At 46.8% G+C, this 22,837-nt stretch overlaps 2 protein-coding genes across 6 annotated transcripts in view; both read right to left on the bottom strand.

Moving 5' to 3' along the window:
- The window catches only part of ric8a (ric8 guanine nucleotide exchange factor A), a 401,642-nt gene that overhangs the window by 281,274 nt on the left and 97,531 nt on the right, over positions 1–22,837 (bottom strand). The window lies entirely within an intron of this gene.
- On the bottom strand, positions 10,808–16,874 carry LOC142796217 (uncharacterized). The gene has a single exon (XM_075886378.1). It carries the CDS (start codon positions 16,564–16,566, stop codon positions 15,412–15,414), a length of 1,155 nt encoding a protein of 384 aa, XP_075742493.1. The 5' UTR covers positions 16,567–16,874; the 3' UTR covers positions 10,808–15,411.

Raw genomic sequence — 22,837 nt, 5'->3', positions numbered from 1 at the left:
TAGCGTAAATACGACCGATAAAGTATTTTAGAACAGCGAAAGAACAAGCAGTCATCACACAAGGCGAATAGCGTAACGAGTGGGTTGTCCGATGCTCCAACCCATTACAAAGGCTTGTTTTTGTTCAGCTATAAACTGTGGAGCATACCCACTTCAGGCATAATTCTTTATCGTCCTCAGCCACTGCATGAACATTTGGCACAAAATTTCGCACAACAGTTTAGTGGATATTACACTTCTCAGAAAAATGACGAAAGATAGCATAGGGAATGCCGGCCTACTACCCTGAAATTTTTATTATTGATGCCATAGCGGGCATCAAGCAAGTGTGTTTGCAGCCGTTCCCCACGAGTGTTTAGAAGAGGCTCCGCCTTAGATATTAGCAACTACAGGCCTGTCTCTTTAACTAGCACTTGCTGTAAGTTATTCGGGCACATTATATTTAAGGCTATCATTACTTACTTAATCATCATTATCATCAGCCTGACTACGTCCTCTGCAGGACAAAGGCCTCTCCCATATTCCGACAGTTAGCTCGGTTTTGTGCTTGCTGCTGTCAATTCATACCCGCAAACTTCTTACTTACTTACTCAGAAAATATTAAATTAATCTATGCACAACAGTATGGATATAGATTTGGTTTATGTACGGTTGCCCAACTGGCTGAAATAACTCATGAGTTAATCGGCACGCTTAATATGAAAAACCAGACCGATGCCATATTTTTGGACTTCTCCAAAGCATTTGACCTTGTTCCTCATCAGGATCTAGTAACGAAATTACTTGCTGTAGGAATCTAAAGGTAGTTTGTAACCTGGATTGAACGCTCCTTGAAACCCAGAAGACCGTGTGTCACTATAAATGGGTGTGTCTCAAATGAGTTGGAGGTGTACTTCGGTGTTCTGCAAAGCTCAGTCCTTGGACCTCTTCTCTTTTTAGTTAATATAAATAATATTTATCTTTGTGTGGAGCCACCGATCCAGATTATTCTATTTACGGGCGACTGCGCAATATCTGCTGTCATAAATAGTGAAAAAGACCATATTAAACTAAACAATGCTTTACACTCAATTGATGCATGGTGCACAATGTGAGGATTCAAACTAAGTCCTTCAAAAACTAATTTCATTGCGTTTACCAACAAAAAGAAGCCTCTACAATTTACATACTCTTTGGGAAATACTACAATGACTAAAACAGATCATGTTAAATATTTAGACCTCATACTCACGAGTAATCTTAGCTGGGAAACGCATGTCGAGAGCCTCTGTAGGGGTGCACTAAAGAAATTGTCCTTTCTAAGGATAAAACTGCGAAATGCTCCTCCTAAGTTAAAATTAATGCATACAAAGCACTATTGTGACCAAAGTTGAAGCATGCCGACGTTATTCGGAGCCCATGGCAGCAGTACTTGATTTTAAAAATTTAACGACTTCAGAATTTAGCTTTGCGTTTCATATACTCTGTGTACTCCCGGCATTCCAATGTAACTTATTTACGTAATAAGGCAAGCCTACAAAAACTAGAACAGCGCAGGATACACTCTAACCTCGTTATAACGTAATGGGGTATAACGAAATAATGGATATAACGAAGTAAATGAAATTCCCCTTTAAAGCTTTATTGAGAACTATACATATTAAACCGCATTGTAACGAAGTAAAACTGACCAGTAAATGAATGTAATGAACTGAATTAGTCTATCACATAGTCAATTAAAAAAAAAAGAGACCGTAGTGTGTTAAGTATATCGTTTTCTGCGGAGTTCGATGCTCGTTCAGTGCGGCTCTTTCAAAACTACCACGCTAACCTTACAGCCACCCCACGCGCGACCGAGAGAGCCGTCTTTTTCACGCAGCCAGCGGAGAGGATTGAGGAAGCGCTCAGCGGGTCGGTCACATGACTAAGAAGTGGCACTCTGCGACTTAGCTGACGGCAACGACTGACTCTCCGCTGCTACCCTCTACATTGAGAAGGAGGACTCTCCGTGACAGCTTTCTTTTTTTTTTCCCTCTCTCTCTCTTTGCGCGCGGCCTTGAAAGGAGAAGGGTCTCTACGTGCAGAGACGGAAAGAGAGAAGGGTGGCACAGGCGCATCGCAGATCGGCATTTGAGTGAGAGGGAACCATCCGCCACAGTCTTTTCTTTTCCTTCTTCGCGCGCAGCGTTGAGAGGTGCCACCGCGAGTTTGGGCATGGTGCGGGTTTGAGCATAGTGCCGAGAGCTTTTTCAGACCTCAGTATTTTCGTATTAACAGTGACAAGTGCTTGCGCGTGTGAATTACAGGGCGTTTTCGCCCATTGGGAAACAAAGCTTTGACGGGACCTCAGCGTGAGTTCAATTTACAAAAAGTTCGAATCAAGCGCGTTCGAATTAATGAGGTTCGACTGTGTTTATTTTTCGTCACACGCGTGGTCACGTAGCTGTACATCGGGCCCCAAGCCGGTTTCCTTCTTTTCATGCTTATAGGTGTGTGCCTATCTGAGCATACACTGCCACAAACTGCTATAATCGATATAGCAAAATAATGGATATAACGAAATAATTGGGTCTCCCATTCAGCATTGTTATAAAGGGGTTTGAGTGCAGTACCAAGATTAAAATTCATTTACCAGCTTTATCATGGGGACTTTAAATTATTATGCGAGCGTTACCTTAAACATCCTTCAAAACTTTCAACCAGAACGAACCACAGCAATACTTTTAGGCAACCAGTTAGCCACATTTATTTCCACAAGTTTGCTCTATTTTCCGACGCGATTACTCATTGGAATAACTTGTCCGAGAAAGATGTAAACTATAGGCCGTTGGTTTCATTTACAGAATATATTGCAAATAATACTTTTTCTTGATATGGCATGTATGTGTATATATATATATATATATGTATATGTATAAACATGTATGTGTGTCTATACTGCTGAGTGCTATGTCCTTCGACTTGTTAATTTATTACGTATTTTTTCAGCTGTGTCAAGATATACTGTGTATTTGTATTTATTGACTGCTTAAATTATTTGTATTCACTCTTGCATGGGCCCGAAAAGGGTCCCTAGCATCTGTAAAAAAAAAAAAAAAAAAGAAAAGGCTCTGAAAGGTCGCTCTTCAAGCTTTCGCTGTGACTGTGCTGTGCCTCCCGCGCAGGCCTAGCGTTTTTTTTACTCTTGTTCCATTCAGTTTTTGCCCACAAAGATTGTCAGGAATGCTCAGCACAAACTACACCTCGTTGTTCAAAAAGTTCCGCGATTACTGTAGATTGTGAACTCTCAAGATTATTCCAGAGCTTGCGTTATGACCAGTAATAACGCTAGAATATTCAACGACACGTGTATAAATACCGATTAAACTGTTAAAATATTAATACAGTACCATATAAATGCATTTATGTTCTTTTATTACTTTTTAGGTTATTTTAATTGCAGAAGAGCACCAAAAACGTCAAAACTTTTTTAGGACAACTTTAGGTGAGTGGCACACCACTATACAGTCGAATCTCATTAATTCGAACAAGCTTAATTCAAACTTCCAGTTAATTTGAACTCACGAAGAGGTCCTGTCAAAGCTATGTTTATTCTAATGGGCGAAAACGCCCGGTAATTCGAACGCGCAGGCACTTGCGACGATTAATTCCAACATACCGCGCTCCGACAGTGCTCCCCGCACCCCGCCCAATCCCGCACCGCCATCTGCGACACCTCAACGCTGGGGGTGAAGGAAACAAAAAGGAAAGAAAAAGCTCCTGTGGAGCATTTGCTCTGTCTCAAATGCCGATCTGCGACACATCCATGTCATGCTTCTCCCTTTTCCGTCGCCGTCACGTAAGACCCTTCTCCTTCCAGCGCCGCGCACGAACAGAGAGAGGAAAAAAAAAAGAAAGCTGTCGCTGGGTTGAATGAATGTGTGGTTGAAGGAAAGAGAAAGGGCACTATCTTCTGCAGCCCTTGCAGGAGCACGGCTCTGCGCCTTGAGAGGGGGTGGTCTCTCACGCGCCGGTGCCACGCTTTCCCTTTCCCGTCCCTGCCACATAACCCTTCTTTCAGGAACATGTGCGAAGAGAGCAAAAAAAAAAAAGGCTGCTGTGGAGTGTTGGTTTTATCTCAATTGCCGTTCTGCTTCTTTTCGCATAGAGACGCTCCTCCTTTCTCGTCACGTGCTGGCCATGCTGCGTAGCGGAGAGGCTCCACTGTGCAGTCCTTGCGTCGTCTTTAGAAAGTGTCGGTGCTGGACATTTCTGCGTGCAACTTCTCTTGCCAGGAGAATGCTGAAGGCGAAGTACAAATGCTTTGCAAGCTGCGTGCGAAATTGATTGACTCGCTGCAAGGCAAACATGTGCAGACGCGCATCACCGATTACTTCAATTAATAACAAATGTCCTGTGATTTGTGAATAAATGTAAGTCTTCTCAAACTTCCCCATCGTGTGTTGCAACTCTACATGTAACTCTGCATGGAAAGCCCTCCGTTTATTTAGCTTTTATTATTTCAAACTTGCTTTCATTTGATTGAACGAATTAATTTTAGTTCGCCGATGGCTGCTTCCTATATATTTGCCGATAATCCGGCAGGCAAGAAAAATCTAGGAGGCTGTGGCTATGGTGTAGCTAATATATGGTGTAGCGCTGGTGTCGTGGCTAGGGGCAAATGCTATTCTGAAACTCATACAGTGTCCACTACACCCTCCATGCCTGCTAACGCTGTTCTTGATCTCCCTAATGTTTCCTTTCCAAGATGTTACCGAAAGTGCGGGCTAGCAGTTAGAAGCGAAGTAATAATAAAATGATGTATGTTGATATACAAATTAAAGACTTCCTGCATAGCTCGTTTTTTCAAGTGAACTTTGGAATAACAGGAAGAGAAACCTCATTGTGAGGCTTTGTTCTACTAGTTAAAGGGCCACTCACCAGGCCCCATACCAAATTTTAGCTAGACAGTGGAAGTTGTTGTGTGTCCGATGAGGAACATTTTACCACAAAAATTTTGTGAATCCGTTCATCACGAGCGGAGAAAACAGGCTTCTTGAAGCTGCGCGATACGAGGATGGGAGGAGGCGAGCTCGAAACCTTTGCCGCTCCTCCACGTAGCCTTCACAGGCCAAATTTCTTTCCCACCTTCTCCGGCATCCGACCAAGAGGTGACATGCGCATGACGTGCCCAAACAAGCCCAAACAAATTACATAAACTAAGCATGCCACGATAAATGATTTTCGCCATGTCACGTGCCACTGTTTGCAACGTCAAAGCAGTTGTTTACGTAGAGGACCAACGTCACTGCATTGCTGCGTATGTAGGGCCATTCATACGTGCACGTCATGCCCTCATTCTCTGGGCCCACACCGGCAGAAGGGAGGGGGAGCAACATTCATCTTGAAATTTGACCCATTCCCACGGCGTGTAGCGTTGCAAATTTTGGCAGACGTGATCACAAACGCCTTGTCTACGCATTGTGCTTGTCAGCTCAAGATTGTCAACCTTGGTGAGTGGCCCTTTAAGAAAGCATTTATCTTCAGACACTAACTCCAGGTGTCCGCCTCCGAGCATTGCAGATGCAGTTTTTTTCTGTGCGCCGTAGCGCAGCGGGCTGCTTGGTCGCCAAGGTTTGTTATAGACCCCTAGACTATTGAAATGCAGAGTACACACACGATTGCCGACCACCTTCTTTTCGCTTGTGAAAAATGGCACCTGTGAGTCCAAGTGTAACAGTGCGATATTCCCAATGCGTTTGTAACTGTCGCAGAAGCTCCTTTTAGCATTGCGGAGGCTACAGGGCTCAGTAGCCAATATTAGGGTGATTAGTCGCTCCACACAAATTCATCTGCGCCGCATTGTCTGCTGAGCGTCCCTCTTGCGTAAGCACACAAACGTTTAACGTGAAGCCCGTGTGGAGAGCAGCGTTGAAAAAATAAAACATGGCTGCAGCAATAGACCCTGGTGCCCTCCGCTTCGAGCTCATCACGTCGTCGTCGTGCGTTCTATGGCCCGCAAACTACAGACTGAGGCTTGTAATTGCTTTACATTTATGTCTTGGAGCTTCGGCAGTAGTGTATTCGTGACTACACTGCGCTGTTTCTATGAACTGCTTTCAAATTCTCGGTGCTTTAGGTGTAGCAGGCGTGATAAAAAGAAACAGCTCATCTCTCCAATAATGAAAACGCCTACTTGATACTCTATCCTGATGATGACACAAAACGATAGCTCATTAGACCACCATCATCAGCCTGACTACGCTCACTGCAGGGCAAAAACCTCTCCCATCATCTGCTAATTAATACTGTCTTGTGCTTTCTCTTGCCACGTTATACCTGCAAACTTTTTGATTTGATCCGCCCACCTAACTTTCTTTCTCCCCTTCGTAAGCCTTCTCTGGGAATCCAATCAGTTACCCTTAATGACCAGCGGTTATCCTGGCCCATACCCATTTCTTCTTGATTTCAACTATAATATTGTTATGTGCCACTCACGTAGAGGACGAAGAAGAAAAACACTAGGTGGTGCCTGCTCTCATCATCTTGGTTGTTTTTGCCTGCCCTACTGTGGACTGTAAATGTCGTAAATACGCCTATTTTCTGTCATCCCGCCCCCCCCCTCGTAACATTATTGATGGAAGGTGCGGGGTACACACTTAACGCAAGACGGAACTTCGCGGCGGGCGTCTTTTTGGACAGAATATCATGTCGACAGACAATGACGTCGATGCATCCCCCGCTATGCTGAATCCACCAAGCCAGGTTTTCGAGACCTACCCCCGAGACCCTGGCGCCTCTTCTGCAGGACTGATAACGTGCATGTGGAGAAGTGGCTGGCCGACTACGAGTGTGCCAGTAAGACCAATCGCTGGGATCCAACTTAGATGCTCGCAAATGTCAGCTACTACCTCAGGGGTACGGCCAGTGTGTGGTTCGACACACGCGTGAAGGAGCTGACTAGCTGGGACGTATGCAAAGAAAAATTGAAAGACCTTTTTGGAAAGCCTATTGTTGCCCTGGCCATCGATGCCCCACAGCCACCTCCAGGCAGCACTGCTGCTAGCCCGACACCTGATGACGCATTCAACACGATTGCCTCGAACCAAGACCCGTCTCAAAGTCTGGACCTACACCTTTTATTGGAGTCATACCGCGGCGTTTTTGATTTCGCTTTACCAAAACATGGAAAAACATCTTTGGTGACCAATCGAGTTGACACCACGGATGCAAGACCTAATCATCGACACCCTTACAGTGGCTCGGCGAACAAGCACAGCGTCATTCAAAGGAAAGTTGACAAGATGCTCGCTAAGGACATCCTCGAGCCATCTTCGAGCCCTTAGACACCACCCGTGGTGCTTGTAAAAAAGAAAGATAACACCTGACAGTTCTGCATCGACTATCGGCATCTCAACAAAATCCCCAAGAAAAATGTCTACCCTTTGCCGCGAATAGCTGATGCCCTCGATTCCCTTCATGGCGCACGGTACATTTCTTCCATCGACCTTTGTTCGGGCTATTGGCAAATAGCTGTCAATGAAAATGATAACGAGCAGACCGCCTTTATTACGCCCGATGGTCTATACCAGTTTAAAGTCATGCCCTCTGGGTTGTGCAATGCACCAGCAACATTTGAGCGCATGATGAACTCGCTACTGAGGGGTATCAAGTGGTCCATATGCCTCTACTACCTGGACGATGTTGTAATTTTCTCCCCAACGTTCACCAGTCGCCTGCAACACTTGTTGGCCATTTTGCAAGTATTTCCCCACCGCCGGTCTTCAACTCAACTCTTCAGAATGCCGCTTTGGCCACCCAGAGATCACCGTGTTCGGCCATCTTGTTGAAGCTGCGGGTATACGACCAGATCTAGCAAAAATACGCACTGTCACCAACTTCCCTATTCCGCATTCTTCCAAAGACGTTCGCTCCTTTCTCCGTCTGTGCTCGTATTTTCGCCGCTTTGTTAAAGATTTTGTAGTTATTGCGCAGCCCCTCACCTTTTTTTTTCCAAAAAGGCTGCCCCTTTCTCTTGGGGACCTGACCAAGCGTCAGCTTTTTCTCATCTCGTCGACTGACTCACGTGACCCCCCTGTGCTGGCCCTTTTCGACGACTCTGTGCCTACCGAAGTACGCACCGATGCCAGTGGTCATGGTATCAAGGCTGTCCTTGGCCAAAATCAACGTGGTCACGACTGCGTCATTTCTTACACCAGTCGCCTCCTCTCCGCAGCTGAGGGGAACTATTATTTTACCGAGAGATAGTGCCTCGCTATCGTTCAGGCTGTCAGAAAATTTCGTCCCTATTTGTACAGCAGCCCCTTCACCGTGGCAACTTATCACCACACCTTATGCTGGCTGTCTTCACTCATGGATTCAGCTAGTCGACTTAGTCGTTGGGCACTACCACTTCAGGAGTATACGTTCACTGTAGTCTACAAATATGGCCACTTGCATCAAGACACCGATTGCCTGTTCGCTATCCCGTCGACCTACCAGACTCTTCAGCGAACGATACCATTCCGTCTGTGCTTGCTTTAATTGAGCTGCTCAACATTTCTGCTGAGCAACAACGTGACCCAACTCTTCGCAACACTATTAACCGCCTCAACTCTACAGCTCTTGATTCATTCCTTTGTCTCTTTGTGCTACGTGACAGCACCTTGCTACGTCACAGTCTGATACCTGATGGTCCTAACCTCTTACTTGTGATTCCAACACCTTCGTTCGACTGTTCTGGCCCAGCTTCGCGATGTGCCGATAGCGAGGTACCTCGGCGTTTTTCACACCATTGATTGTGCACGCCGTCGGTTCTACTGGCCAGGAATGTGTAGGTCAGTACGTCGTTACATGAGCTCGTGCGATCTTTGTCAGCGCCGGAAGAAGTCTACACTCCCGTCTGCCGCCTCTCTTCAATCACTTGACGTCCCATATGAACTGTTTCATCGTGTCGGCCTTGACTTGCTTGGTCCGTTCCCTATGCCTGTCTTGGGAAATAGATGGATCGTCGTTGCCATGGACTATGCTACACGGTTCACAACTACTCGCGCACTTCCCACCAGCTGCGCGTCTGACGTAGCCGACTTCTTGCTCCACATCGTCCTTCAGCACGGAGCACCACAGCAGCTTCTGATGGACCGTGGAAGGCAGTTTCTGTCTCGGCTCATCAATGATGTTTTAATGTCTTGCTCGACCAAACGTAAGCTAACTACAGCCTACCATTCACAGACAAATGGCTTGACGGAGCGGATCAATCGAACCATTACCGATATGCTGGCAATGTACGTGTCTGCCGACCACCAAGATTGGGATGCAGCGTTGCCTTTTGTCACGTTTACCTACAATACGTTGCAGCATGAGACGGCTGGCTATTCACCTTTCTTTCTTTTCTTTGGCCGAAATTCAAAGTTGCCTATGGACGATGATGCCTCATTCGACATGCCCACCCACTGAATACGCTCAAGAAGCTATGGGTCGCGCCGACCATGCACGTCAACTTGTGCGCGTTCGGCTAACCGACTCGCAAGCGGTCCAAACATCTCGTTACGACAGCCATCACCGAAACGCCCACTTTCCTTCAGGATCTCTTGTCCTACTGTGGTCTCCAGCACGTCTTATTGGGCTTTCTGAGAAACTACTGTTCACATACTACTGACCATACCGTGTGTGCCACCAAGTGACCAACGTCACATATGAAATTGAACAATTGTCTTCATCCACGCAACCCCGCACCGACATCGTTCATATTGTCCGTCTGAAGCCTTATCATACGCCAGACTCCCCCAACGCACATGTATAGTGACCACTACCACTACTGTCTTTCTCCGGGTGCACCGAGTTGGTGACTTTGCCGCCAGAGGGTAATGTTATGTGCCATTCACTTAGAGGACAAAGAAGAAAAGGACTAGGTGGTGCCTGCTCTCACCATCTTGATTATTTTTGCCCGCACTACTGTGGACTGTAAATATCCTAAATACGCCCGTTTTTTGTCACCGGGGCAAGGGTTCCGAGAGAACGGTTCATGTTTTGGTCATTCCCTGTGTATGCCACGACTGGAGTAGTAGCCTTTTCCTCCTGAAACCAGCTGAAATCTTCCGGACGTAGTCCCGGTTGTCGAACACCACTGTCGAGTTTTCCTTGTCGGTGGGCAGGAAGAAGTGCCAGGTTCACCTCTGCGGTCAAGTTCTTTTTTTTTGTAATGAAAATTTAGAAAGGACCCCAATTATTCCAGCTTAATTTATTCTCTGGCAGTCGGCCTTACGCTCTGGACAGCATCCTCTACAGCCACGATGAGTTTCGGTAGACAGGGCATAGCTGACACGATATAGCCATGTCCCTTGGCCAGAACCGAAGTTTCCCAATCAGTGAGTGGACGATATGAAAAATTTGCGACAAACCTGGCATTTTGGATGTTTCGGAGGGAACTCCAGTTCAACAGGTAGGAAAGCTTGTTATCCTGCATGGACCGGTGCTTTTTTGCTGGTGACCGTGTTGATAAACGGCAGGCTGCCATCTCTTCCTCTTTCGGCCGTGAATTGTATGGCTGGGTGCACTGAATTTAAGTGCTGTCTGAAGTTTTTAACTTTAGACGTCACGCAAAAGCAATCGTCCATGTAATGGAGAAAGAGCTTGGGTCGCAGCGAGAAGGAGCCGAGTGCTTCCTCTTCTATGTGTTCCATGGTCAGGTTTGTTTTTGTGACGGAGATGGAAGCTCCCATCACGTTCCACTGTTCTACCTGAAAATTGTTCCTTTGTAGAAGTATGCACTAGACAGGCGGAATTTCGGTGTAAGCACACGGACTACACTCCGCAGCAAGACATATGAGGGGTGGGGGGGGGGGGGGTATCATTAACTGCCTGGGGAGTGCCTTGAAGGTGCCGCTGCAACATAGCCAGTCCCCTCTGAAGAAGGAACCAAGTCGGTTCCGAAATGTCAAGTTCACGCATTTTCAAATACTTTTTGATCGGAGTTAAAATCGTTTCCCAGTTTACCTACCTAACCAGACAGACACCTGTCGAATGTTTACATTCAAGATTATGACATTGACTTTCTTGTTGCTCAATGCATACATCCGAATTTTGCCTATGCACAAGTTTGCCATCGCTTCTTTTAGGCTTCTGCAGCTTTTTACAGCCTGCTGAATCTTCTCCATATTATACCTTTTGATGTCGGCTACATTAGGCATATTGATTAATTTCGAAAGCTCCAACAAGGTCTATTTTGTCAATTGCACTTGAGGCTTTCATGGTTTGCAGTCTTTAAATAAATTTTTTGTCTCCCGAGATAGTTTGCCAGTGTCCTGTCCAGTGACTGCACCTCCAACTTCTATTGCGCACTCTTTGATGATACTAGTAAAATTATCATTCATTGTGTCAACACTAAGGTCACTTAACTTGTTTAGTGCCTCGAATCTATCCTGAAGCGAAACTCTGAATTCCTGTACTGTCCCTTATTACATCATTCATTTGTTTTTGGGGGTGCTCCGAGTGAGTGTCAAGAGAAAGCTTGTATTGATGCAGGTTGTTGAGTCCGCATAGGTACTTCCATGTTGGAAATTGCTGGCTCCCAGTGGTTTTGAGCATTGCAGTAACGTCAGTTTCAAGGCTACTCTTTTACCGCGGTGAAAGAGTTCATTGAACACTGTTACTAAAAGACCACTTCAGAAACAGAGATTGCTCTCTGTCGTATGTGTGTCTGCGCATGGAACTCTTTTTTTTGGAAACAGTCCTCTTGCTTAAAAGACTTTTTAGTGCCCTATGACACGGGTATTACACGAAGACGATGAAGCTTTTCTAATGGCGATAAAGCTTGCCGAGGCGGCGGCTTGTCTTGCGAGGGAAGTCGTCGAATCTCGCTTTGATATCCAGAAGACTTCGTGGTCATGTTGTTTACTAACTTCTTATGTCGCTTGTAGCGGGACGAGTTTGATTTTGGCCTGCTTTCATAAACTCGCGAAGTCACCCAATAATTTGCATGCTTCTTGGGCAGTGATGTTCGTCACCTTGCTCCCTGTGTTGCATCTGAAGCTTCTGTAGGTGCTTCACGGTCATTCGCTGCTTGTCAACTTGGGGGATCAGGTACTCGTTCAAGTGTGCTTGGTCCAAAAGTGCATATGAGCCGAATGAAGACTTTATGGTCGAAAACTATTCTTCTTCCTCGCTCAATGAGGATGACGATGCCAAAGCATCCTGGTTTCGTTAGCAAGTGACTTCACCAAGGACGGAAATCTCAGCTGCGTTTGAAGGCAGCGGATATTCGTTCACGAGGTCTGTAGCCAGTAGCGTATATGTACATATGTGTGGCATGCCTGGTGATACAAATTCCAAATAATGTATAGCACGGTGGAATGCGGTACCAAATATTAACCCTAAATCATAACGAGTTTCTTGAATGCCGGTCACATCACCCGCTTCCCCATGGAAGCTCTGAGAAAGGGCATGCATGTACTAGCACCATCCCTGAATGCTATCTCCAAATAATAATTTGAAATGGTTTAAATTGTAGCGAATACAGGATGAAGCAGTCGCTACAACAAGAAAGGGACACCGTGCACAGCCTTCCTGCAGACTTAGAGAGTTTTGCTGAAGTGAATCATCAGTACGATAACCGAAGAACTTATATTCAAAGTAACGGAAATAAAAACGAAAGTACTGCTTAACCATGCTATGCATTCGCCTCACTGTAGGTTCTAAAGGCTTCCCTAAAGATCCCAACTTGATGGCCCACCGAAAAAAGTGTTAATAACAAATTTAAACTCAACATATCAAATCAGAGGGTACTACAACAGTGAAGAAATCGACAAGTTATTCACGACAGTTGGACCTGCGATCGGAAGACCCGGGCTGTGGCAGAACTGTTGCCTAGCCACTTCAACGCAATACTATAAATACGTTTTGAGCTCTTAAAGCTGCTAACAACCTAGTGTAACGCCCCCGCATTGCGGCACGTGAAGCCATCCACTGAACTAGATTGCTGGGAGGTTGCTGGCAGATTCACCAATGCGACAGTGCCTGCAGGATCTATGGGAATGAGGAGAAACAGGACAGACATATAAATTGCACGAAAATGCACCTTCTACTGATGAATCTAAACCTTATAAAAATAGAAAAATGTTGTCACCCATTCGTTTTGAAGACACCGAGTATAGAATGCACAACTCAGTCGAGACCTAAGCTGAAAATTGCCAAAAAATCATTGTTCGTCAATCATATAATTAAGTCACCCCGGGCCTCTCAAATTCGCCATTTGGCGAAAAGTAGCCACCAGTGGCAACCCTGGCCACGGAGTGCAAGTACTAGGTTGAGTGCGACTCATAGCAGCGCTGCTGCTTGCACTCTGAATTATCGACTTGCTTGGGTTTGAGGAGAGACGAACTGGAGACCCTACCGCCAGATCAGGCATGAGGTGCATGTAGGACGAAAAGTAGGGCTCCCTGTGCTGCTGTTCACAAGGCAAGCCCTGAAGGTTCATGGCGTCACGCGACAGATAATACATGCGTTCGCCCTCTTGATCTGGGAAGTAGGACTGCTTTGGCAAGCTACAGCTCAGACCGCGAGAACCGGGTCCTTTTAGTCAATGCGCATGGTCCACCCGGGTTTTCCTCAGCCATCAAACTCTCCATGGTGTACCTTGTGGACGAGTCCTTTCAGTGAAGCATCGTGGATCACATGGAAAGCGGCAAGTCTTTCTGCGTGTTCTCAAAACTCGTGCAAGTTGTACTTGGCGTTGAAGTGGGGAGGCCATTCAAAGGTGAAGCTGTCGCCTCCTGCGACGTAGAGGCAAGAGGGGTCGAGAAGCTGGTCGAAGGCAAAGTCATGGCCCGCTGCAACATCCCAATGAGAGGTGTTGAGAGGCCCATCGACGGTGAAGTTTCGGCCCGCTGAGACATCAACGCAAGGAGAGTTTTATAGGCGAGGCGGCTAGTAGATATCTGTTCCTCAAGACTGCTTTCCTCCCGTATTTCCATTTGAACTTTGATGAAGCTCACGAGGTCTGACTTGTGACTGGGCTTCTTCAGATGGCATAGTGTTCTGGGCTAGCATGGCTTCCTTATGCCAGTGACGATGCGGGATACTAAAGTCCGGAGGCAACGCCTTCAAGAGGATGCACCCCAGCACCGTGCAGTACTCTCCTGGAGACACGCTGAGATCTTCTAAGGCATTGATGTGGAACGTGGCTTCATCGTAGAAATTTCTTGGCTTGGTCACTTCGCAGAACTTCGAACTGGTGTGACTGACAGCAAACTCGAGATGGTTGTCGACTAGTGTGTGGCGACGACGAAAGCGGTCCGACAGGTTCTGAATGGCAACGTCATTGTTCACTCGGCCAGGTGAATACGTTGAATGGCTGCCGTCGCTGCCCCAGTCAGATATGTGAATATAAGTATTTGAACTTATCTTTTGGGATCCATTTTTGTGATACGGGATTGAAACTGGTGCCAAAATCCTTGCCAGTTGTGTCATTCTCCGGAAAAACTGGGATGTGCAGCTTGAGCAGTGCAATGCGAGACGACATCGTTCAAATCTGAAGGCCAGGCAAAGGCAAGGTCGCGGCCAGCTGCGATGTGCCAGTGAGAGAATGACCAGGGTGTCTAGCAAATTGTAGAATTCAATTTCCCTGACTTTGCCAGGTTTTCACTGACCATTTTAGCTAAAATTTCCTGACCTACACAACAGACACCATTTTGTGGAAATGGTCCGTGAAGCATATTAAAAGGGTACAGAAAACACATTCCATTGTAGTGTAAAACATTTATTGCAACAGCCCTCATTCTCGAAATGTACTTCAATTAGGGTTTGAGAGAGTTTATTTCGTCTTGAAGAATAGAAGCTTCAAGTTGCGCTTCACTAAGCAGCCTTTGCTTTTTTCTTGTAGCTCTTTAATCAGAGCTGCTGCTCTCTTTTTCTTCTTCTCTAATTCAGTTGTTTCATCTCGCTCTCTCTTCTTTGTTTGCAGCTGCTCCCTGTAGACGCTGTAGGCACTGCGAACTGTCTTCACCATCGTGTCGGTAATGTCTACTTTAGCGATGCCACCTGCTGCCAAGACCGCATCGTGCAGTACTCTCTGTGCCACAAGAGAATCTTCTTTCAAATTTTCAACAAGGCATTCCTTGTTGACAGAAAAGCCTCTCTCTATTGCAGCATTGCCGTGAGACAAGCACGAGAGAAGTTTCACAAAAAACTGCAGCTCCTTGTGATCCTGGGAACATATGTTTGTCCACAGAGTACCCAGCCTCTGTTTCTTCCTGTCAAAATTTGCCAGCTGTGCCCGTGTGCTGCTTTCTGAGCACACCTTCACGTAGGAGCGATGGGCTCGCTCTGCTCGGAAAGTACTTCAAATGCCAGCGTGAGCCGCCTGGGACCAGCCTCCAAAGACAATGCACAGACAGGGCCCAAACAGCCTGCACCCACGGCCAACTTGTAATTAAGCGGCGATCTCTCCATTACTTTCTATGCACAAGCCTTGACAAACGATAAGCAGCCTTTTTTAAAATTCATTATTGCAAGCTGTGACAACTTGCTCTTGCGGAGCTCGTTTTTTGCAGAAAACCCAACGTCGAATGGGGCTACATTTACTGCATTTTCTGGTATGTTTAGGTCTATCTTCATCAACTTGGCGATCATGTCGGAAGCATTGAGAACTTCCCGTTTTACGATTCTCGACAGCAGTGAACGCAGAATGCTCTCTAGTGCTGCTGACAGGAATGAAACCATCGGTTTATCCGTTTTAAATTCACGCAGAAAGGGTTCCAATTCCTCAGCAATCGAAAGAGCAAAAGCTAGCTTTGCTGACAAGACCTGATTAGACACAGCTTCTTCAACCACTTTGCAGCTTGAGCATGTTGGCCTCTTGTGTGCTTTTTCTTTACACTGCTGCACAAATACAATGAGGTGTGCTAGAATCTCCAGTGCCCTACAGATTACAGTACTGTTTTCCAGCCACCTCACTGCACAGAAATTCATGGGGAATTTCGAGCACCCCGTGAGGCTGACGAAGTCAGCGCGACGTGCAGGAACGCATTTGAACAGGTTGTAGGTGCTTTGAAGAAATGATACCAAATCCCAGCCAGATGCAACATGGCCAGCTTTATAAGCACCATTGATTGCATGAAGGCCACAGCTTCCTATGTCGAGGATATGGCTCTCATCTGACTCGTGAAGCTCTTCCTTCAGAGACCGCAAAAACTTAAAATTGACATTTGGCCCGTCCATGGACATTTGCAGGATTTTGGATCCTTTGATTGCCTTCACCGCTTGACGAAACGCTGACACCAAGTCTTCAGCGCACGTATGACCCATGAAACAAGACGTCAGGTAGCGAGTCTTCACGCTGTCGTCAGCAGCATCCCAGTATCTAATGAGAACATCCATTTGCTGTTTCTGGGTGACCTTGTTCAGCGCCTCGTCGAAACAGACTACCAGGTAAGGCACATTGACGAGACTCGACAGCAACATATTGCGAAAGTACGGCGCAATGCCATGGCAAATGGTGTAGCCTACCTTGTCTTTACCCAGCTGAACTTTTGCAGCCACCTCAGAAGTGGGAAACATCAGTGGAAAAAGTGCCGCAGACGCTGCTGCAGAACGAAAGGATCCATGTGTCATCCTGGTATTGAGACACCAAAATATTTCTGCTTTAGTCACATTGTTCTTAAACAAAAAACCACCCACTGACACTTGCACAGGAGCTGTAGTAGTCACTGCAACTTCGGTAGCAGCAGGCGCAGATCCAGCGCTACTGCTAGGCGAGGCGTCCGTCGGGCTTTCAAAAAATGACAATAGCTTTGGCTGGGAAGCACTTTTGAGAAAATTCAATGCAGCAATGTGCTTCTTGCTAGAGGCATGACTTGAAACAGCTCGGTGTGACCCATGTTGCTCAGCAAAAGCGTTTTTTGGCAAACTGTACACATGGCTTTGTGCGGATCATTTTCCACGGGCCTAATCCAACCTGCATAGTCGGAGACACTTGGGTTCGCCCAGTCCGCATTAAAGGAACACTTTTTGCCTCTTGACATCTTCGATGAAAAAATATTTGCAGTGCGCGACACCGAAACGCAGCACTGATAAGCAGCGCGCGACACTGATGATCGCGTCTGAAATGCTGCAGGTTCGATGGATTTCTTCTCTCCGGAATATGCCTTCACAGAAATATATGGATATGTTCACTTCAAACCACAGAAGCACTTAGTCGAGGACAACGTCGGACACCACAATTCGCGCTACGCAGGAACTCCGGGAAAACGTCGGCGAGAACGCAAAGCTCACAATTCACACATTTTCAGTCGTAGTAGAGCCGAGCCGCACTGTACAACAAAGGGACGTACGTCGTCATGCTGGATTTATTGCATGCAGATTGTCGTGGCTCGGCTCGATATGCTACGATAACCTGCCTCCGCAGCCAGAACGCACAAACTAATTTTAGTAGAGGTCAGTGCATGCAAACGATGGCGCAAAAATAGGTGACACCGAAAACCTGCCGTGTTCCACTTCGATTAGGTAATTCTGGCTCTTGACGTCGTAAGAAAGCATAGCCTTCAATATTGGCTACCAAATTGCACCGCCTCCAAGATTGGCTACCAAAATGCATCGCCTTCAAGATTCCCTACATAAAAAAAAAATGCAGAGTTAGCGTGCAATTTAGACACCTCCTATCGTCCTTCAAGGGAAATTTCATTTCCCTGACTAGCGTTTCGCCCAAAGCGATCGGCTGTGCAAGTCATTAGTAGTGTGGGCAGGCCCCAAGACAGTTTTCCCTGACTTGTCTCGCTTGATTGACGAATTCCCTGACAATTCCCTGACTTTTCCCGGTGGCTAAAAATTCCCTGACATTTCCAGGATTTCCCGGTTTTCCCGGTCGCCAGACACCCTGATGACTGCGTGGAGTGGTAGTGACGATGATGGAGGCGGGGGTTTGGCAGCCGTGAGGCAGTTGCACGGGGAACCCTTGTTTGAGCGGAGATGACCCATCTTCGTATTCATTGGAAGTAGTCAGGTCTGCTACTAACTAGTCATAATGAATAGCAGCCTAAATATGCTTTTTCAAGTCCTTGATTTTAGCATTCTTTGCAGCGATGACACGAGTATATTTTCGAGCTTCTCGACAGCGGTTGACGAGTCTTACAGTAGGGCATCGAGCGATGAGATCTGTTGCGTGATGGCTTTTTGGACGAAGCGGCACTTGGTGATGAGTTGAATCTGTGGTTGAGAGTCGGCGACCAGACGACCGGGTGGGTTGTGGCACCAGAGCGAAGTGTGAGAAACGAAGAGAAGCCCCGGACCCGTAGGTCTGGCTACATCATATGTAAACAAGAACTGCATGAGCCAGTGCCCGTGCCTCTAGCTCGTGCCCGCCGCCCCTTGTAAGAAATGGGAAGGAAGGTCGCTGGATGATGGCAACCCACCGCTGCCATCAGTTGTTACGGGTCGGACGAAGGAGGAACGCAGGAGGATACGAGAAACATAACAGGGTTTATGGCTCAATTTACACATATTTACAGAAAGGAAAAGTTAGTGGTTTCACAAACCACGAGCGTGGTGGTTGAACGTTACATAGTTCAGAGCGACGTCCAGCACTCTGCGGCGTGGTTTTAAGCCCTGTTGGGCTCCTCCTCTTCGAGTGGACCACCAATCACACACACACAGGTGAGGGAGACGAGCATGCACGGTCCACGTGAACACTGCACTGCAAGGTGGCACCAGCAGGGCTCTTCCTCGTCGTGTGTGTGCCGTTAGTCGAGAGTTCCCACGATCCAGAAAACGTACATCAAAGGGTCCGCCGCACAGCTCGCCCAATTAGCAGGGCGATCTGCGGTGGCCGTCGCGGTCTCTTTCAGGAAGACGCCGTCCCTGTTGCCCTCTTTCGTCGTGGCGTCGCGGCGACACGACGTCTCCTCCACCGGCCAGCAGGGACAATGCCTGGCGGGCATAGGCAGTCGGCGGGTCGGCTACTTGACTGAGGATTAAAGAAGCGCCGCTCCGCCGTCAGCTCTGCCGCCGGTCACGCCAGCTTTCCTGTCGCCCGATGAGTCGCCAAGGCCATCAGTCACGCTGCTGCTTGAAGGGACGACAAAAGGGTCCGCATTTGAAGGACGGGGACTCGCCTTTGCTTGCTGCTTGGTCTGGATAATAGCTCAAATCTTCGACAGCGTCTGTCAGACTGGGCGCCGAAGGGATTGAGAGACGAATCTCCAGGCCAAACCTAACACCCTTCTTTCTCTTTCATTTGTAACACTGTGTTGGCTAGCTCACCTGAAGAACCATTCAGGTCGCCTCGCTAGATGGAGTCTGCGACTTCAGCAATTTGACACCACCGTCGTTTACAAATCGGTGCAAAGACACTCTGACGCTACCTGCCTGAGCCGCACCCCTGTTGACCCACCACTACAGGACAATGAGGACGGCGGCTCCTTCTTGGGAATCTTAAGCGTTGATCACTGCAGAACTAGTTACCTAACTAACTAACTAACTAACTAATAAACTAATAAACTAACTAACTACCTAACTACCTACTGTAACCCGGCTGGACGTGCAGCGATCAGATAACACCCTTAATCACGTGACATGTTACGTCACGCATCTCTTTATATAGCACTAACCCAACTGCAATAAAGTTGTTCACCCGACTGACGGCGTCGCTACATGGTGGCAGCGGAACCCACCTGATGCATCAATGGTGTCAGCGTTATTACCACCCCCGAAGCCCATGGAGGCGTCACAGGACCCTTGGATTGCCTGGAAAACTTGGAAAAGTGAGTTTCTGCTGTTTTCCACTGCTACGAAGTTGAACACACATCCAAAGGATATTCAAGCAGCCACTTTGCTAGTTACGATAGGCGAACAAGCTCGAAAGACACACAGTACCTTCAGGTTCGAGGAAGCGGAAGACAGAAATGATGTGGAAGTCCTGATTAAGAAATTTGAAGAGCACTACAGGCCCGCAACCAACTTGACATTTCAAGAATTTCTTTTCGGTTCAAGAAACCAAGACAGGTGAACCATTTAACGAGTGGCTAACAGAACTGCGTGTGTTAGCGAAGAACTGTGAATTTGGGAGTCTCGAAGACGGCATGTTGCACAGCCGAATCATTCTGGGCACATTGGATAAGAGCCTCCAGCAAAGATTGATAGCGGAAAACCCGTCGTACGAAAAGACCGTCGACATGTGCCGAGCGCAGGAACAAAGCAAAGAGCACTTCAGAGAAATAAGTGGAGCCACAGGATTAGGGGAAGGCACTCCAGTAAATGCAGTCGCAATAAAAAAAAATCGTTGCTACAAATGTGGGGGTCAAATGCACCGCAGTGACATGTGTCCAGCGAGAGGGAAAACATGCCAAAAGTGCGGAAGGTTAAACGATTTTGCTAAAGTATGCAGGTCATCCAAGTACCCGCAAAACGTCAGCCAACAAATACGATATCTGCGAGCAGAAGACGATTTTTTTCTACAAACGTTGACTGCTGGCGCGATCGCCAGTGATGACTGGAGCGCAACTGTGTACATCGAGGGCTATCCCATCACATGCGAACTAGATACCGGTGCAAACTGTTATGTAATTTCAAAAAGTGATGTTTCGAAATTGCCATATAAAGCTCAGCAAGCTTGCAACGTTAAGCTCACAGCATTTTTTGGGCACGCAACAGCCGCGCACGCGCAAGTTCAGTTGATGCTTTCAGCAAATGACAGAACGAAAGAACAAACATTTTTCACCACTCAGAGTGACATTCCTGCCACTCTGAGTGGTGCAGCAGCTGAAAGTCTTGGCTTCATCTACCGTATGCAAGACCTCCAGCATGAACTGTACCAGCCAGAACAATCTTTCGCAGACGTCTTTGAAGGACTCGGGCAGCTAAAAGACTTCGAGTACAGTCGAACCTCGATATATCGAACGGCGAGGCGATCGCGAAATAGTTCGATATATCCAAAATTCCATATAAAAAAATCACGAAAAAAATGCGTCAACAGCTTGCTGAAAACAACCAACGGACCGTTCAAGCGTGGTGCAGGAAATACTCAAGATTCAAGATTGATTATTGTCTCTTTTTCATTTTCACCAAATACATGCATGAATGTCTGGATCCTTAGGCTATTGGCTAGTAATGGATCCATTAAAAACATAATACAAATGAATCAGGGGCTATGTATGTACAACCACATGTTTGGGGGGAAATGTAGTATATACAGGTGTTCAAAAAATTGAACATAAAAAGCATGTGTATGAATAGGAAAGACACATTCAAGATAAATTACAGTGCTAAAACAAAACGCTCGGTTTATACAAAAACTATGAATAAGACAGCTGTGTATAGTTCTCATTGCAATAACATACATACAGAAGACCACACGTCAGGACTGCAGTACATCGTCAGTGGTAGAGGCTGCAAATTTGATCGTCGTCCCCAAAACAGCAGCAGTAGGAAAAACATGTACAAGGTATTATAAGTTGATGTTATTTTCATTTTTTTTCCCTACTTTTTGTTCTTCGATAAGCTGGATGTTGTGTGATGCAAGAAAAAGTCTTTTAAAGCCTGATCTACCCTGGTTGATTGTAAAACTCACTTGAAGTGTTCGCACGCGACAGGCCTAACTCCGAACGCACGAACACTGCGAGCACAACAACCGATGCCTGCCGATGCTACGGGGAGGAGCTTGCAACAAGTGGTAGTGGTAGTGGTTGCAAGGAAGAGGAAAAGGGCACCTGATTTCTGTCTGCCTTCAGGCGACACGGCGCAGTGCCTTATAGGGGTGGGGGGAAGGAGGGATAAAAAGAATAGAAGGAAATAGACGAAGAAATAGACAGGCAAGCCACGGAAAGAAGAAGATAGGAAAGTGGGGATCCGGTCGAAGCAGTTCAAGGGCGGGGCACCACAATGCGAGAGCTGCAGGGCGTCGGGAGATCGCGGAGGGCGAACCAGTCGGCGGGACCTACACGCACAACCGTCCAGCTTGAAATCCTGCGAGCGAATCCTCCCAACAAGTGCGCAGTGTGCCGTTGACAAGATAGTGACTGCAACGACTGCAAGCTTCTTGAATTAGAATTCTTGAATGCAAGCTTCTTGAATTAGAAGATGCTTCAATTAGGGTGCAGAACACCAGAATCACAAAAAGATGGACCAACGGCAGGATAGGACACACCAATTGATTGATATGTAGGGTTTAACGTCCCAAATCCACCAAGAGAGACGCCGTAGTGAAGGGCTATGGGAATTTCGACCACCTGGGGTTCTTTAACGTGCACCCAAATCTGAGCACACGGGCCTACAAGGGATAGGACACACCAATACAAGACTTTGAAGCATCTGTAAAATATTCAGGACAAGAGTATTTCAGCTGCAATTCGAGAAAGTGTGCACGTATATGTGCAAGGGGAGCGTGTTTGGTTATTTCAACAAAGGATAAATCACAGTCAATGAGCTGCCACTGCCACGGCGGCGGATATGTTGCGGGAGCCATCAGACAGTTTTCTAAAAGCCGCACCCCGGTTTCTTCAATTAGTCCCCTCACGCGAAGTGAGAAGGGTCATCTCACTGAGGGACGGCTGTCAAAAAGAACAGAACTGGACAAATCATTAATTATGCTGTGTGTGGGGTGTTTCTTATCCGAGTTTACTTTTAAATAATACCAAAAGGACATATGGGACCTCTGAAGGTGAAGCAACAACTCATTGGACTCTACATAGAGACTTTCTACAGGGCTGGTGCGAAAAGCACCCGTAGAAAGGCGTATGCCAAGATTATGTACCGGATCCAGAATCTTCAATGCGCTCGGTGTAGCAGACTGGTAGACTATGGCTCCGTAGTCTAGGCGTATGTATATAAGTCTAGGCGTATGTATATATATGTATATATATATGTTCATCAGGCACTTCCTGTCACTTCCCCG

This window comes from Rhipicephalus microplus, chromosome 2, assembly GCF_043290135.1.
Source record: "Rhipicephalus microplus isolate Deutch F79 chromosome 2, USDA_Rmic, whole genome shotgun sequence".
Lineage (NCBI taxonomy): Eukaryota > Metazoa > Arthropoda > Arachnida > Ixodida > Ixodidae > Rhipicephalus > Rhipicephalus microplus.
The sequence above is the reverse complement of the archived record's forward strand: the minus strand, read 5'-3'. Positions and strand labels throughout refer to the sequence as shown.

What these genes read in the sequence shown, in the direction of transcription:
- LOC142796217 (XM_075886378.1), bottom strand. Translation starts at nt 16,566, where the DNA reads ATGACACATGGATCCTTTCGTTCTGCAGCAGCGTCTGCGGCACTTTTT.